This window comes from Balaenoptera musculus, chromosome 15 (genome assembly GCF_009873245.2).
Source record: "Balaenoptera musculus isolate JJ_BM4_2016_0621 chromosome 15, mBalMus1.pri.v3, whole genome shotgun sequence".
Taxonomy (NCBI): Eukaryota; Metazoa; Chordata; class Mammalia; order Artiodactyla; family Balaenopteridae; genus Balaenoptera; species Balaenoptera musculus.
In genome coordinates this window covers 68,083,988-68,099,547 of record NC_045799.1, presented here as the reverse complement: position 1 = coordinate 68,099,547, position 15,560 = coordinate 68,083,988, and the positions used below count along the sequence as shown (strand labels likewise).

The 15,560-nt window shown below is 43.4% G+C and overlaps 1 protein-coding gene across 1 annotated transcript in view; it reads right to left on the bottom strand.

Moving 5' to 3' along the window:
- Positions 1-15,291, bottom strand: part of CACNG3 (calcium voltage-gated channel auxiliary subunit gamma 3) — an 86,920-nt gene extending 71,629 nt beyond the window's left edge. Inside the window, exon 1 of the mRNA XM_036824342.1 lies at positions 14,425-15,291. Within this exon, the coding sequence (XP_036680237.1) occupies positions 14,425-14,635 (211 nt within the window). The 5' untranslated portion in view covers positions 14,636-15,291. The remainder of the gene's footprint in view (positions 1-14,424) is intronic.
- Positions 15,292-15,560: the final 269 nt, after the last annotated feature.

The window sequence follows — 15,560 nt, the reverse complement described above, 5'->3', positions numbered from 1 at the left end:
AGTGTGCATGATTAAATGTCTTAATAAATTGTAAGATACTTTTTTAAAGCTTTTGAGTAAATTATGAGTAATTTGACCTGGAAGGGAAAAACATACCCTTTCTAATCTCCTTGACAGAGTAGAGCAGAAAAACAGGGAAATGATATATATTAGAGATTCACCAAACGGGGAGTAGCAGTAGTTCTGGGGGTTAGGGGATGAAACCTTGCCTTGTCTATTTTACTTTAAAAGTTGGTATTAAGAATATGTTTTTGTATTACTTTTATGTTAAAAGTGTTTTAATTAAGAAAATACAGTAGGAAAAACATGCCACTCAAAAACATGACAAAAATCAAATATCCAGGATTGTCTGTAAAAAAAAAACAAAAACAAAAACAAAAAAACAGTTCAAAAACTTAGAAAAGAGAGAGAAATGTGTCATCACTCAATCATCACTGTTTGTCTCCATGGATCTCTAGAGGTAGGCTGTTTTCCTGGTCTCCTTCCCTTCTGCTTAAGGATAAGAAGCCAGGGGCTCTGAATTCATGTCCACTCCAGCCCCCAACACATGGGAGAGGTCAGTTCTCCTCTGTGTGCCCTACACAAGCCCTCCTCGTGCATTCGGCAAATGTGTTTTGAGCACCTATTGTAGGCCAGGCACCTTGGGGACACACTAGCCCTAAGAGAACATTTCTGTGATGATTAGTCCCCCTGACTAATCCAGGACCCCCTGCCTTATGCACCAGGAGCATTCTGCACTGTTCGCCTGGGTGCACTCAGCTTCTTCCCTACATAATTGTGAACTTACCAAAGATGGGACCGTGTCTACTTTATTCTCTGCTGAATCCTTGGCACCTAGCACAGTGTCTGGCACACAGTAGGTGCTAAATAAGCCCTCATAGAGCAGGAGGACCAGGTTGGAGCTCCCCTCAAGTGCAAACCGCTTACTTCACAGCTCCTATTGCCTCTCCAGACTGAGAAGAGGGACCAGCATAGGAGAAGATGCCAGCTTAAGGGGGAGAAGGGGGTGAATCTGTGAGTCAGGAAGAGGTTGCCCTACAGGAATGATGACTCCAAGAGCTTTGTAAGATCTGGTAAGCATTAGAAACTTCCACGTCATTGTCATTTCGTTTAAACCCCATTTCCCCATAATGAGAAATACAATACTGAAGACAGTAAGGGACCATGACTTGTTTTCAGGGGAGGAAGGAAGGCAGTGCTGAAGAGATGCTATTCCACTGTGCCCAGTCTAAGAGAAGCATGAGGGCGAGGTGAGGCAAAAGCTTTAATGATTAGCGCTGAAGTTCTTGCCTGGGGGAAGCAAGGAAGGTCACAGGACAAACTGCTCCTTCTATCAAGCAGCAAATAATGCAGGTGAGGAGAAGACTCAGACATGGCAAATTCAAGAACACGTCATTCCTGGGATTAAACTCTTCCAAAGGCTTCCAGTTCACTCTAAGTCCAAGTTCTTACAGCTGCCTGCTGGCCTCAACACCCTCAACTATTCTCTTTTCCTCCTCACTCATCCTGTTCAACCCCACTGGCTTCCTTGCTCCTTAAACACCCCAGGCACCTCCCCACCTCAGGGCCTTTGTACTTGCTGTTCCTTCTGCCTGGTAGGAATGCTCTTCCCACCTGGCTTGGTTCTTTACCTCTTTCAGATCTGGGGTTAATTGTCACCTTCTCAGGGAAGCCAAACTTGACCACACTGTTTAAAATTTCATCCCCCTTCCCCTCCCCAGTACTTCTGCCTACTTTAAGAGAGTTTGGAGAAAGTCCGTGGTCTTGAGCTAGGACTCTCCACTTCCTATGCTCAGCCCCAGGGACTCCAACTGGAAAATCATCATTAGGGGTGGCCCAGATTGACTTTTCCTTGGTTCAGACCTCATTATCTCTTAGAATCCAACCCCTGCCATTTCCCCACTGCTCAGAGCTAAGCCATCACTCACCACAGAGTAAAAAAGCAGAAAAGAGCAATTATTATGCTGTGCAGCAGACCTTTGACTCAGATTAACATCATTGCCTCTTGATTTGATCTTTTTATTTTTCTCTAAACACTTAGGGCATTTTGATTGCAAGCCAGATTCATCTTTGGTGGAAAGTAATATTTTGAAAAATCAGGACTTACTTGATAGTACATATTTTAAGACATTTTAAGCTGATAAACAGCTAATTGGTTCTACTGTCCTGTGATTTGCAAAGTCAAAATGATTTGTTGTAAATATGCATCTGTATTAACTGCTCAATGCCAAAATCAATTTCCACAGGTGACAGTAGAATTTTGTAATAGATGAGGTGGTGGAAGGCACCTCAACAGTTACCCGTGAGTTTTTGAATCACTTTAATTTAGCTGGTAGGTATTATTGTATTCCAAGGCAGCTATGCATGATGCTGAATAGCATATGCTATGGAATATAGAGTGGTGGAAATTCCATTTCCTAAACATGCAGGTATCCAAATATATACAGAATCTGAAGCACGAAGAATAGAAACAGTGCCTGCCAGATCTGTGCACAATATATCCCACACAACATGTATTTTCTTTTTTCCTTCCCCAAGTTTGCACCCAGGGTATTGAGGGAATTTTTAAATGAGACTGTTAAACTACTCTGGAACAGTTCTGAGGGGAAAAAAATGGAAAATAAGTGATGGACAAACAATGTTGAGATCTTCAAGTCAGACTTGCTCAAAATACAGGCTGCTGAATTACCATCCATTGTGGCAGGGATTATAGGATATATTATTTTAAAAGTAGTTTGTAAGCACTTAATGGCAGAACGATGATTGTTAGGGATTAGCATGGATTCACTAAGAGAAACTCAAGGTAATTAAATTACCTACTCACAAGCAATAAATTCAATGTATATTTATTAAGAATCGACTATGTGCCAGGCTCTTGTTCTAGATTAGTGGTTCAGGGAAATGTGATGGATAAAGAGTATTTGGATGGCAAAACATATGTGATAATATTTTTTACAACATGCAGGTTAAAATGTGGATAGAGGGTGTTAAGTCATGCTGCCCCAAGCTCATCTCAGCTGCCCATTTCTAGCCTACTCAGGCCCAAGGTCACTAAGAACCAGACCTGGTGGTACACTCGTCTATTCCATGTCTGGTGTGGGTTGGGTGCTCTTCCAAAATGTTTCTGGCCTTGGCTGCTGCATGAGAATCAGGCTGCAGAACCCTAAGTACGAGAATTATCCAACCCAGAAAACTTGACTCCTGCCTGACACAGAGTATAAAGCTCAAAGAAGTCAAATGAATGATGTGCCCAAGTCTAGTCCTCAGGAAGTGGGACAGCCACGAACATAATGGCACCCTCAAGTTTGCAAACACCCCAAATCCAATGTAGAAGATGCAAGAATATCCGATAGTCTGCTCACCTGCGTCTAGTTAGACTCTGGAAAAGAAACACTGTTCTTCTTCCAAATGATTGGTGTTGCCTTTTATTTTTTATTTACATTTGATCCAGAGGTGGTGTTTCTTCACAACCTACTGCTATAATGTCTAAATCTTGCTAGCTTTACCATATCTTTTCCTTGACCTTGCTTTCTGGTTGTGGAATAAAAATTGACAAAGGCTGGGTTAATTATTTTTCACAATAGTTCCGGTCGTTGAATGGTTCAGAGCCAGTGACTGACATCAAACTCTCCTGGATATAGGAGTGGGCAGGTTGGAAAAACCCAGCCCAGCAGCCCTGGGCAGTGCAGTGTGTGGTGATTAAGGTGAAGCTTCTGGTTCAAGTCCAGCCCTGCCACCACCTAGCAGGTGATCTTTAATTCTCTAAGCCTCAGTCTCCTTATTGGTGGAACAGCCCTGCTAGTTGTACACTGGGCTATTATGAGAATCAGTTGCATCTATTTATACTAGTGCTTATCCAAGCAAGTAGAGTACAGTAATGAAAGGCAGCACAGGGTAGGGTTGGGAACCCAGCTCTGCCTCTTACTAACCACATGCCCTCTGGGTCCCCATTCCTTCATTTGTAAAATGGGGATAATAGTAATGTCTACCTTCTGAAGAAGGCACAAGGATTAAATGACGTTTGTCAAGTGCTCACGTAGAACAGTGCTTGGCATAGAGTCTGTGCATGTTAAAGAAATAAATAAATGCTCAGGAGTTAGCCCAGAAATGAACGTGCAGTCTGCCCCAGTAATTGTAGCATGGCACACAGAAGGTGTTCATTAAGTGTTAGCTAATTATTATTTTACTGTTTCCTTGGCACCTCTTTCTAGGGTTCTCATGACCCGTTCTCTCTTTCTGCAGCTTCCTTAGAAGCAATCCGCAGGATCCATATTGTCATGTCACCTGCTTACCGATCCCAGGAGGAAGGGCAGATCTACCCCGGAAGCAGGCCCTCTCGTGCAAACCCAGGAAGTAGCCCGCAGACGATGAGTCTCTGCCTTGTAAGGAACTGTCTTAAGCCAGAGGGCTTCTAGTGCCAGACATTTCTGTTCATCTGCATCATTTTAGAGCAAGCCTCAGGTAGACCATCAAAATGGGTATTTAAATCCTGAATTCTTTCTCCTCCTTCATCTCTGTTTTGTGTTTTTGTTTCTAGTTTTTCTTCATTTTTTTTCAGTTTTCACAGTTTCTCCTCTGTTCCTTGCCCCATAGTGTTAATGTTACTTAGGGTTCTGTCAATTTCCCTCTTTGTAGTCATTGGGGTTTCTCGGACACTTCTTGTGTACTTGCATGTCTTCAATTACCATCTATGCTTGGATGATCCTAAGTGTCAACCCAGGTTTCATCTCTGTCCTAAACTCTATATTAGTGATTCTTAACACTTACGGAGGATGAGACTCTTTCTATAAAAGTGCCCATTCACATCATATTCTTCATGAAGCTTCATAATCATATGAACCTCATCTGTGGAACTATATGGATGAGTACCTCTGTCTAGACTCTCAGTACCAGCTGCCTGTTGTGGACCTCAATTTCTTCACCCTCACCCACCCAGTAACCATGTCTGATAGAGTTTACCTTCAATCTGTCTCTAGGGTCTTTTTTTTTTTTCATTGCCATCAGAACACAGGTTACCAAAGCTTTCTCCTCTTGCCTGCCCCAACAGATATTGTTCCCTGTGTACCTGGCCAGGGGCTGCCTTCCCTAGAGACCATCAGAGGGGAAGATCTCATTGACTTTCTTTCAACCTCTTCATGGCTCAGAAAGAGGACAAGGACTGTCTGGGCAAAGAACTAAGTGAGAGTTCTTCAGGAAAGAAAAGAGAACCCAACAGAATACCTGATCTGAAGAGTCTATGATAAAGGTAAAACGTGTAAGAAAAAAAGAAAGCAATTCAACATTCTTCGGAAAACAAAGGGTACTTCTAGAAATAAAATGTTATTACCGATTCCTGCAATGAGATATAGCAGGGACTGGCTAACTTTACTTTTTCTGTAAAGGGCCAGACAGTAAATATTTTAGGCTTTGCAGATCAAGCAGCAAAATCAAGGATACTATGTAGATATTAATACAACAGTAGAGAAAACAAATTTCCAAAATTTTTAAATTGACAACATTCAGAATTATAGATGCTGAAATTTGAATTTCTTATCATTTTTATGTGTCATGAAATATTTTGAGATGTTATTTAATTTTTTCTACCATTTGAAAATGGAGAATATATTCTCAGCTTGTGGGTTGCACAAAAATAGGCAATGGGCAAAATCTGGCCAATGGACTGTAGTTTGCCAACCCCTGAGATGTAATTATGTATCACAGTACATATACATCATTAAATTTTCAACTTGTAGAATTTTAGAGACAAAGCATGATGACATATATCCTGTTTATTGATAAGTCTGAACTAAGTGGTATATAAACAGGCACTTGTTTTATTTTGGCTTTCAACTGTTGTATGTCCAATCCCTCATTTTCTTGATGATATTTTGGGCAGATTTCATAACTTTACAGTCACTTTTGGTTGTTAAAACTTCCAATTGCCTATCTGATTGCAAAGCTGTATCCCTACTCCTCCCTCTTTTATTTTATTTTTCTCACTGTATTTATTTATTTATTACTCCTCCCTCTTTTAGATGGGAATACCTTCAATATGCTGTGGCAGGGAACAAGAAGGAAAAAAAGGCCAAAAGTGCCACTTCACTTAGCTGGGTGAGGTTGCAAACCATTCTTGTTCATTGCTACCGTTCCTCCAGCTGACACTGATGGTCAGGTTCTCTGCACACAGGAGTCTGTATGTTGACTTTCCTCTGGAGGCACATGCATTTGTTATTAGAGGGCCCTTTGGAGTCTTCCCACTGCAACTTCCTTCCTGATGTGAGGTGCCTGAGTCTGGTCAGTCTTTTCCATGCCACCTTGGCTCCCATCACTGGCAACCCACAGCCCCATGCTGCTGGGTCTGCAGTTGGCCCATACAGTAAGTACCCTGTGAACATTTTTACAGGCCCTCCTCCGTCTGGATGGACTCAGTTCTAGACCAACATGCATGGTTTGGGAAGTGGAGCATGAGCTGATTCTCAGCCCCTGCTTGACCCCTAGGCCAGGTAGCCCTGTGCAAGACAACACCTTCATGAACATCACGTAGCCCTGTCTAAGGTCTTCTTGCCTAACAGGATGCTCTCTTGGGTGGGATACTGAAAAAATGGCTCAAGCTCTCAAGTATACACTCAACTCAGAGACCTCTCCATTCTAAACAGGCGGACCTGCTGCCATTCCCTCTCTCAGCCCTGGTCTTGCCTCCCAGCTTCCTTGCTGAAATATGCACATGAGCAGATGAGCAACTGTGCTGCCTAAGCTAATATCCAGTCCAGGAATGAGATGCCAGTCTCTCTTTTTTCCAGCCACCCTCAATCTTTATGAATGATTCTTCTTGGAGCCACAGGTAAACTCACTGAGGAGCCAAAAGTATTGGAAGAAAGGGTAGTGGTATAAGAAAGCGAACTTGGGGCTTCCCTGGTGGCGCAGTGGTTGAGAGTCTGCCTGCTGAAGCAGGGGACATGGGTTCGAGCCCTGGTCCGGGAAGATCCCACATGCCACGGAGCAACTAAGCCCGTGAGCCACAACTACTGAGCCTGCGCGTCTGGAGCCTGTGCTCCGCAACAAGAGAGGCCGCGACAGTGAGAGGCCTGTGCACCGTGATGAAGAGTGGCCCCCGCTTGCCGCAATTGGAGAAAGCCCTCACACAGAAATGAAGACCCAACACAGCCAAAAATAAATAAATAAATAAATAAATTTATTAAAAAAAAAAAAGTGAACTTATCATTTGTCTTAGCAAATGGATCTTGTCTAAAATGCATGAATCAAGGACTACTGGTCAACATATTATTTAGAGGTATGAAGGAATGAAGGAACCACAAGACACAACTAAGAACTAAGGCAGAAACAGATGAAACTGCTTGCTACTTTTGCTTCCTCGTTGTACAGGTAAGGAAACTCATGCTCAGAGGTTTAGCAATTTCCAAAGTCTTGTAGATAGTAAACGGCAGATTCAGGTAAGAACCCAGGTCTGCCTGACCTCAAAACCCCTCCTACTATCTGATATTCTTTGTGGCCACACATAAATTGTTAAAGGCCCATTTGCTCCTACATCGAAAAAGTAGACTCTGGCAGGGTCATGGGATGAAGGAAAAGAAAAACAACCTTGGAGTTTTGTAGGCTTCTTTTTAACCTCAGAAACATTGGTTTTCATTGCAGATACTTCCACATGTCGGAGTATAATGTTCAAATCGTTAAAAACATAATTCTCCTAAAATACACAGTGAACTTATGTCAAGTTTTATTCAATTCATCAGTGAGGGAACCAGCAGAATGACAAAGCTGGCTCAAAGGAAGATGTTATGTACTTTTTTTTCAAAGAAAAAAAATCTGAGGGTCTTCCCTGGTGGCTCAGTGGTTAAGAATCCACCTGCCAATGCAGGGGACACGGGTTCGAGCCCTGGTCTGGGAAGATCCTACATGCCGCAGAGCAACTAAACCCATGTGCCACAACTAATGAGCTCTAGAGCCTGCAAGCCACAACTGCTGAGCCCAAGTGCCACAACTACTGAAGCCCGTGCGCCTAGAGCCCATGCTCCACAACAAGAGAAGCCTGAGAAGCCTGTGCACTGCAACAAAGAGTAGCCCCCGCTTGCCACAACTAGAGAAAGCCCACGCAACAAAGGCCTAACATAGCCAAAAATAAATAAAATTAAGTCTTTAAAAAACAAATCTGAAATAATATCTTTACGTTATCTATAAAACTGATTAATGTCCTAGAGGGTGAGCAATAGTCCACAACATTTGAGGTTATCTCCTCTAATGAACAGAAATCATTTGTACCGCTACTGAACTAAAAAATATATGTGCATCCTCCCAAGTTTTCGACAAGTAAACACCTAACTATACAACTGGGCCTGAATCTATAATAAAAGCTAAGTCAAACAAAGGTACATTCCCCCGGAGAAATAGATGACCACTTAAGTAAGCTGGTTAGATACTGCTCTATGACATTAAACATTAAAAGGTCACACTCGGGCTTCCCTGGTGGCGCAGTGGTTGAGAATCTGCCTGCCAATGCAGGGGACATGGATTCGAGCCCTGGTCTGGGAAGATCCCACATGCCGCGGAGCAACTAGGTCCGTGAGCCACAACTACTGAGCCTGCGCGTCTGGAGCCTGTGCTCCGCAGCAAGAGAGGCCGCGATAATGAGAGGCCTCCACACCACGATGAAGAGTGGCCCCCACTTGCCGCAACTAGAGAAAGCCCTCGCACAGAAATGAAGACCCAACACAGCCAAAAATATAAATAAATACATAAATAAATAAAAAAAAGGACACACTCATCTTTTTGCCTCATTTCTTGTTTTATTTTTTTCTTGATGCGTGCTGGTTACCCACACCAATCATCCATGCTAATAGCTTACATTGGTCACCCAACCTTGGATTGCCTGTCATTTGCCTTTACTCCAATCCAGAGATAACATCTCAAATGATTAAGCAAAAAAAAAAAAAAAAAAAGTATTTTCAAGCTATCTACTTTCTAAGATGGGTAGAATCCTAGGGTCAGAAGGCTGGGATTGTGGTAGAAAAAAGAGGAGTCCTTTCCATCAAGGATGACGCAACTAAGAGTAAGATTCAAAACTATTTAACCACAAGTAGGACACAAGACGAGCCAATTAGAATGGATGCTTCCATAGGGCTGGAACATGATCGTGATGGCCCTGCTGGACCAGGTTTTAACCTCTTACTTGGTGGATCTAGTGGATGTTTGAGAGGTTCCATGAAGGGCTTAGGGCTAGTGGCGGGGGTTTGGTGAGGGACTTGGACCAGTTGTTGTTTATCAACAGGGAGGGAAGTATTTCAACGTTTTAACAAACAGTATGGCTATACAAACATGTTCTGGCTGAATATTAGTCATGCTCACACCTCAACCTCTGCCACCTTCCCCATCCTGACCTGCCCCCAGACACAGTCATGGTCAGTTTCCCCCATCCTGTCTTAAGACTCCAGCCCATTTCTCTCTTCTATCTGCCTCATGGGCTTTAGGGTCAAGGTAGAAGAGTGGAGAGAAAGGAATAAGGAGAAGTTCAGGAGTAGGGAAGAGAGTAAGAGAGTTCTAATGCATTCTGCACCCACGTCCAAGGGAAGGTGCAGCATTAAATCTAGGACAGGGGGAGCAGAAGTGACTACTTGGTACTGTTTCTGAGCTCTAGGGATATAGTAGTGCCCCAGACAAGAATCCCTGTACTTATGGAGTTTATATTCTGCTGGGGGCAGATAGGAGATGTGAAAATTATGAGTTAATATATGTGAAAGCACCTAGCATGGGCTTGGCACATAGAAAATACTTATGTCCTTCTCCCAACCCTGTCCTCAACCACGTCTTTGAAGCTTCCCCGAAAGCTTCTGAACACATAAATGAAGCTGGAACCCCATCTGGCTGAAAAAGTCAACCATCTGGAGATTTGGAAATATGGGGGAATTTCTAATGACTGGTTAATTTTTTTTCAGTTTTTCAGCCAGATGTTTGATGTCATCCAGGCCCATCTGTAGCAGAAACAGCAGTTTATTGAACCTCTTTTTCATAATTTTAAGTTCCCCGTCCTAAAATCCTAAGTGGGCTTTCTTTTCTTAGTAGGCAATTTTTTAATGAATTGAATAAGTGATTATTGACTAACAAAGAGCAATTCAGGAATCAAAAACGAAAATATCAGAAATTTGGATTTAAAGGGGCTTTTAGATAATTTCCGGGGCTCAAAAGGCAGGCTATGGGTCAAATTCAGCCGTAAAGTGAGTTTGGTTTGGCTGGCACTGCATGTTTAAAAAGTTAAACTAGTTGCCCACATTTTAAAAATCAGCAGATTTAACATCTAGCTTTTTAAAATTTGGAATATTGGGCCAAGTTTGGTATACATTTCTCCAGAGTAAAGATCGACTCAAGGCACGTAGTAATTGTTTCCAATGTGCCACAGTCCGCACTACTCTCTGTTGCCCACACACTGAGACCAAGTTTCAGTTACCTTATATCTTCTCAAACACACTCTTACTCCTTCCCCCACGCCAATATAACTGAGGTAAGAGGACTGTGAAATGTTTGTTTCACACTTTACATTACCTGCCAAGTCCACAGGGACCTTTGGATTTGTTACTTCCTAATCTTATCTGAAGCTCTCATTTTAGAACTGGGTAAACTGAGGTCCAAAGGAGGAAATAACGTACACAATTCACATAACTATCAGTGACAGAAATGTGATTAGCACCCAGGGTTCCTTGCTACTAGGCCAGTGGTCTTTCCATGATCTAAACACATCACTTTGATTATAACTAGGAGTTCAAGAGGTTTCTTGATGAGAGAATCACATATTGAACATGTTCTCATTCAAATTCACACACCGCCATTGAAAGCACGCAGCAGGTAGGGGCACTGCTTTGTGAATGCCTTGCGTGCTTTCCAGCTAATGAGTCAGGCATTCATTCTGGCTTCTCAGTGTGGGTGTCTCTACATAGGTCGATTGTTTTTTCACTCAAAGAGTGTCCTTTGCTGCCTCTGAGTTTTTGCCTGTCTGGTGGCTCCTGCCCCCCTGTAGAGGCTGCACAGGCTTGCTGAGTGTTCTGGGATCTGGGGCTTCTGAATGGAAAAACCCATGTGTCAGGGCATTCTCACAAGCTAATATTTGTACCAGTAGCAACCTATCCACTAGAGCATGAATTAATGCTCCCTAGCAAGTGCTCAGTGAAGCAACATTGCTTAGGTGAGGTAGTGTCTGCTGAGTTTAGGTATGTGACCTTGGGCAAGTTATACAACTTCTCCTGGCCTCAGTTTTCTCATCTGTAAAATGAGGCTAATACTTATACCTGCATCACTGAACACCTTTGAAGATGAAAGTTATTTTTTCAAAATTCTTAGCACAATCCTAGCACAAAATAAGTGCTAAATATGAATGACTTTCTGGTGAGTTATAGAAATGAAAACTGGAAACATCTCTTCTCTCACTTGAGAGACGTGATCCTTCCTAACACACATGGTCATTCCCAGACCCATTGTAAATACTCAACATGTGTTGGCTTTAATATCGTAATTGCTTGGAGGAATTCTAGAAAATTAAGATTCCAAGTGATCCACCACAGACCCATGGAGGCAAAGAACCTAGTTGTGGGGGCCTGATACTCTATTTTTTAAATCTCCCCATATGATTCTGTTGACTAGTTAAGACTGGAAACAATTGATGTAGTTTTCTTATACTTGAATATCTTTGGTGATAGACAACTCATAACTTCTGAAAGCTCCCCATGCCATATTAGATAGTTACTTATATTGAGGTAAAACCTGTTTTCTTCTAGCTCCCACTTCTAACCCCTTGAGGCCACATAGAACATTTCGAATCTTTTTTCCATATGACAGCCCTTCAGATATTTGCAGACAGCTGTCATGTCCCTCTGGAGCATTCTCTTCTTTTGTATGAAATAGCCACATTTTCTCATGACTCTTAAAAATGTATGGATGCCCGCCCCCCCCCCACCCCAGTTATCCTTTAACACTTAAAGGACCAGAAAAATGAGGATGCTAAGGCTTTGGGAGACAGGACATACTGGGCAGGAGATGGCTGTACACCTTCACTCCAGCAGAGGATGGATGCTGCCTACTGCATGTGTCTTCCCGTGCAGAAAGCAGAGGCTACTGCAAATTCCTTGAACACTTGATATGTTCATTACATGAAGGAAAACCTTGGCTTCAGATTTCAGCCAGGCCTATCTAGGTGTTGAGTATATGGGTGTACACATAGCTAAAATTTTATTGTGATTCATTAAAGTTTATGCATCTTACTGTATTAGTACTTCAAAATGTAAAAAAAAAAATAAAACTGGGCCAAATTGCATGGAGACTGCAAGAAATTTTCTCAGAAGAATTCACCTGACCAAGAACATATCTTAGATTAATCTAATTTCTTCTTGATTCAAATTCTCACTTCTCCCACTAAGCCCACAGAATATCTGGGTGGGGTTCCAATTCCTTGTACAAACTGTGGGTGTAGGAGATGATGTTGGAGAAAAGAGAAACCATCAGTTGAGAAATTCTGAGCAAGGATTCAGGAATTCCAGGCCCTAAGAGGGGAGGTCAAAATTGGTGATCAGTTGTGAATTCCCAGGTTTAGGTCAAGGGGGCAGAAGAATTGGAAATAACTGAAACTTGGTCTACATATGTGCCATTTCTGGATTGGGAGGCACCTCAGATTTTTTATGCCAACCCTGGAACCATCTAAGCATCGAAACATCCACCAAATCTCAACTTTATAAAAGATGACTCAATTCTTTATTGTTAACATAGGAAAGGGAATTATGGTATTTCCTTAAGGTAAATGACTTCACCATATCTGATCACAAATAATCATAGATATTAGATTTTTGTCAATGTTTAGGAAAGAATTTCCATCAGTACCTTGTATACAATAAGAGCTTTGGGTAGTGCTAATTCATGACCACCTATTCCAAATTAATTATTTACCAGATTAATATACTGAGGGTTGGATGGGTAAATGTCTTAGCCAAGGTCACACAGATAGTTTGCAGCATTACCCAGGTCTTCAGACATCAAATACAGTAATCCTTGTTGCATTTAAAGTAGTCCTTTCCTACCTGGGTTTCCCACCAGTTGCAAATTTGCGATGGAAACAGAATCAACTCTAGTAGTGCTACAGTCAGGAGAGCAGTTGTTCAGAGTGTCAGAACATGGGAGGAAGGCCAGGCAATGATGCAACATTACACTAGCAAGTGATGTAATAGCATGATTTCCTAAGCAATTTACATAAATGCAACTTCTCAAGAAGCCCTGACAAATGCCAGCCAGTAGGAATGCAGGCATGGAGAACCAATGGCAGGCAGGGGAGGAGAGCACATAGGAAACACAGATTTCCTTGCTCATCACTATGACAAGCTTCACAGATTCCTCAGAAGCCTGAGAAAACTCCCTTCTGTCCCTCTAATCCAGTGCCTTCCCTCAGGCTCATAGGCTCTAAAGAGCTTTGGTTTCCTTCTCTATTTTTCTGTTTACTCCTACTGACATCCAGGCATTGCCCAATGATGCTGAGAGTGACTCCTGGTGTACTGAAAGCAAGTTTAGTAGTGAGACAGGCTACCTAAGAGCTTGACATTCTAAAATTGGTCTGTCCTCTTCATTATCATTTAGAATAAATCCTCAGTTTTTTGAATGAGAAGTGGTATGCTGTGATTCTTGGAGAATCAATCTTATGCAAATGTCATAGAAATATATTTGTTGGGTTTGCAGATGCTTTAGGGAAGAAGACAGGTGGACACCAAATACCAAGACTTCAGGTTTGTTTTTTGATCCCAAATGGAGATGTATTAATAAGTTTTCTTAAAATGTGTGTGTGTGCGGTGTGTGTGTGTGTGTGTGTGTGTTTAGAGGTTCATATATGTTAGTCTGGAACTGGTTGGCAATGGAAGTTCATGAAAATATCTAGTTAGACCAAACTCAGAAGAAACTGATAAGACTATGTTGAGAAATAAGGAAATAGCGCAGAGTGTGCCAGGCTAGGTCAGAATCAATCTCTCTCTCTCTCTCTCTCTCTCTCTCTCTGTCTCTCTCCCCCTCCCCCTTCCCTCCTTTTCTCCCTTCACCTCTCCCCCACTGAAATGCAACTTAAGCAGAGCCAAAGACCCCATCTCAAGCCAGAGATCAAAGCAAAGCAGTTCACAATATACCTAGAGGTTTTAGATTTGAAGACTTTTTTCTCAACTGCAGAAGCTGCCTAGAGTACCACAAAATCTCATCTCATGAAGCTTATACCAAAAACAATCAACAAGACCCAACCCTTTTATCCCACACAGCATTAGTCTTGCTTGGAACAATCTGGACATCTGCACATTCTCGGCAATAATTTGAACTATCTCTCTTTCCCCATCACTGCCTCCATCTCCCCAACGACACACTGGAATAGCAGAATATCAGAAACTGGATTATTTAGGGCCATTGAGAGGAATTTGTAAATACCTTCTAAGCAGCAGGTCCTCCACAGCCCTGAATGGGTCATTACTTCTTCATTCTTCCTGCTGGTTTCATTATCACTTGTAGATTTAGTCCTGCACACACCTCTGGAATATAACCAGTAGTCCGTGCCCACTGCAATGGTCATTAAACTAAAAGCTGCGAAGGCTCCCACAGTAGTGATCAACATCTGGATTCCTCTGTCACACATCCTCATAATTCTTCATGGTACTCTAGATGGCTGGGGGTTGGAGAGGGAGGTTCAATGCCAGAGGGGAAAATCACTCTGCAGCTGGGTAACCTAGGACAGGCCCTTCCAAAAATTCAGGTCTCCTTTTGTCAGCATCCACAGGGACTTTGGGAAAGCTGGGATTTCCTGTCTGGAGCTCTCTCCAGTTCCCTGGGTCGCCTATGGCCCTCGGAAGGGTGCAGGCTCCAGGGGGTTGGTCCACATCACTGCTGCCTTCTGAGGGTCCCTGGGTTCCTTTCATTCCTCAGGAGCTTGGTAAGCATGAGGGTCCGTGCAGGGCATGGCTCTGGAGCCTGGAGCTGCCAGCTCGGTTTGAGATGCGCCTGGCTCCTCACAGCCCCGGGAGACTCAAGGCAAAGAAATCCAGCGAGGTCTATGTGTGTGTGTGTGTGTGTGTGCGTGCGTGCGTGTGTGTGCGAGCGCGTGTGCTGGGGGTGAGGGCGGATGGCAAAAAATAGCACTGCTGGGAGGCGAGTCTCTGAGAAGAGCGTTCATTGCTTCCCCAGCCTCCCAGGAAAGCTCTCCGCCTGCTCCCGACACCCCCGCTCAAACTGGAGAAAAGACTGTCCCGGGGCGGGGGCCGAGAGGTTTCATTGGAGGGCAAAGGTCTGCGGTGCTGAAGGGACAGCTCCCCGCCTGTTGCCCCGCCTCCGCCTTCTTAACGCCCAGTTTTAAGTCCGTGGTGCTGAAGGGACAGCTCCTCCTCTGCCGCTGCACCCCGCGCCTTTCCAGCGCCCGGGCTAGAGACCTGGGGTACTGAAGGGTCTGTCTTCTCCCCGCCCTTCCCAGGCCAGCCAGCCGGCTCGGCTCTGCCTAGTCAACCCACGCTCCGCGCAAAGTTTCGGGAGACCAGGGCAGTCAGCGCCCCGGCTCCGTAGCGCTGCAGCACGAC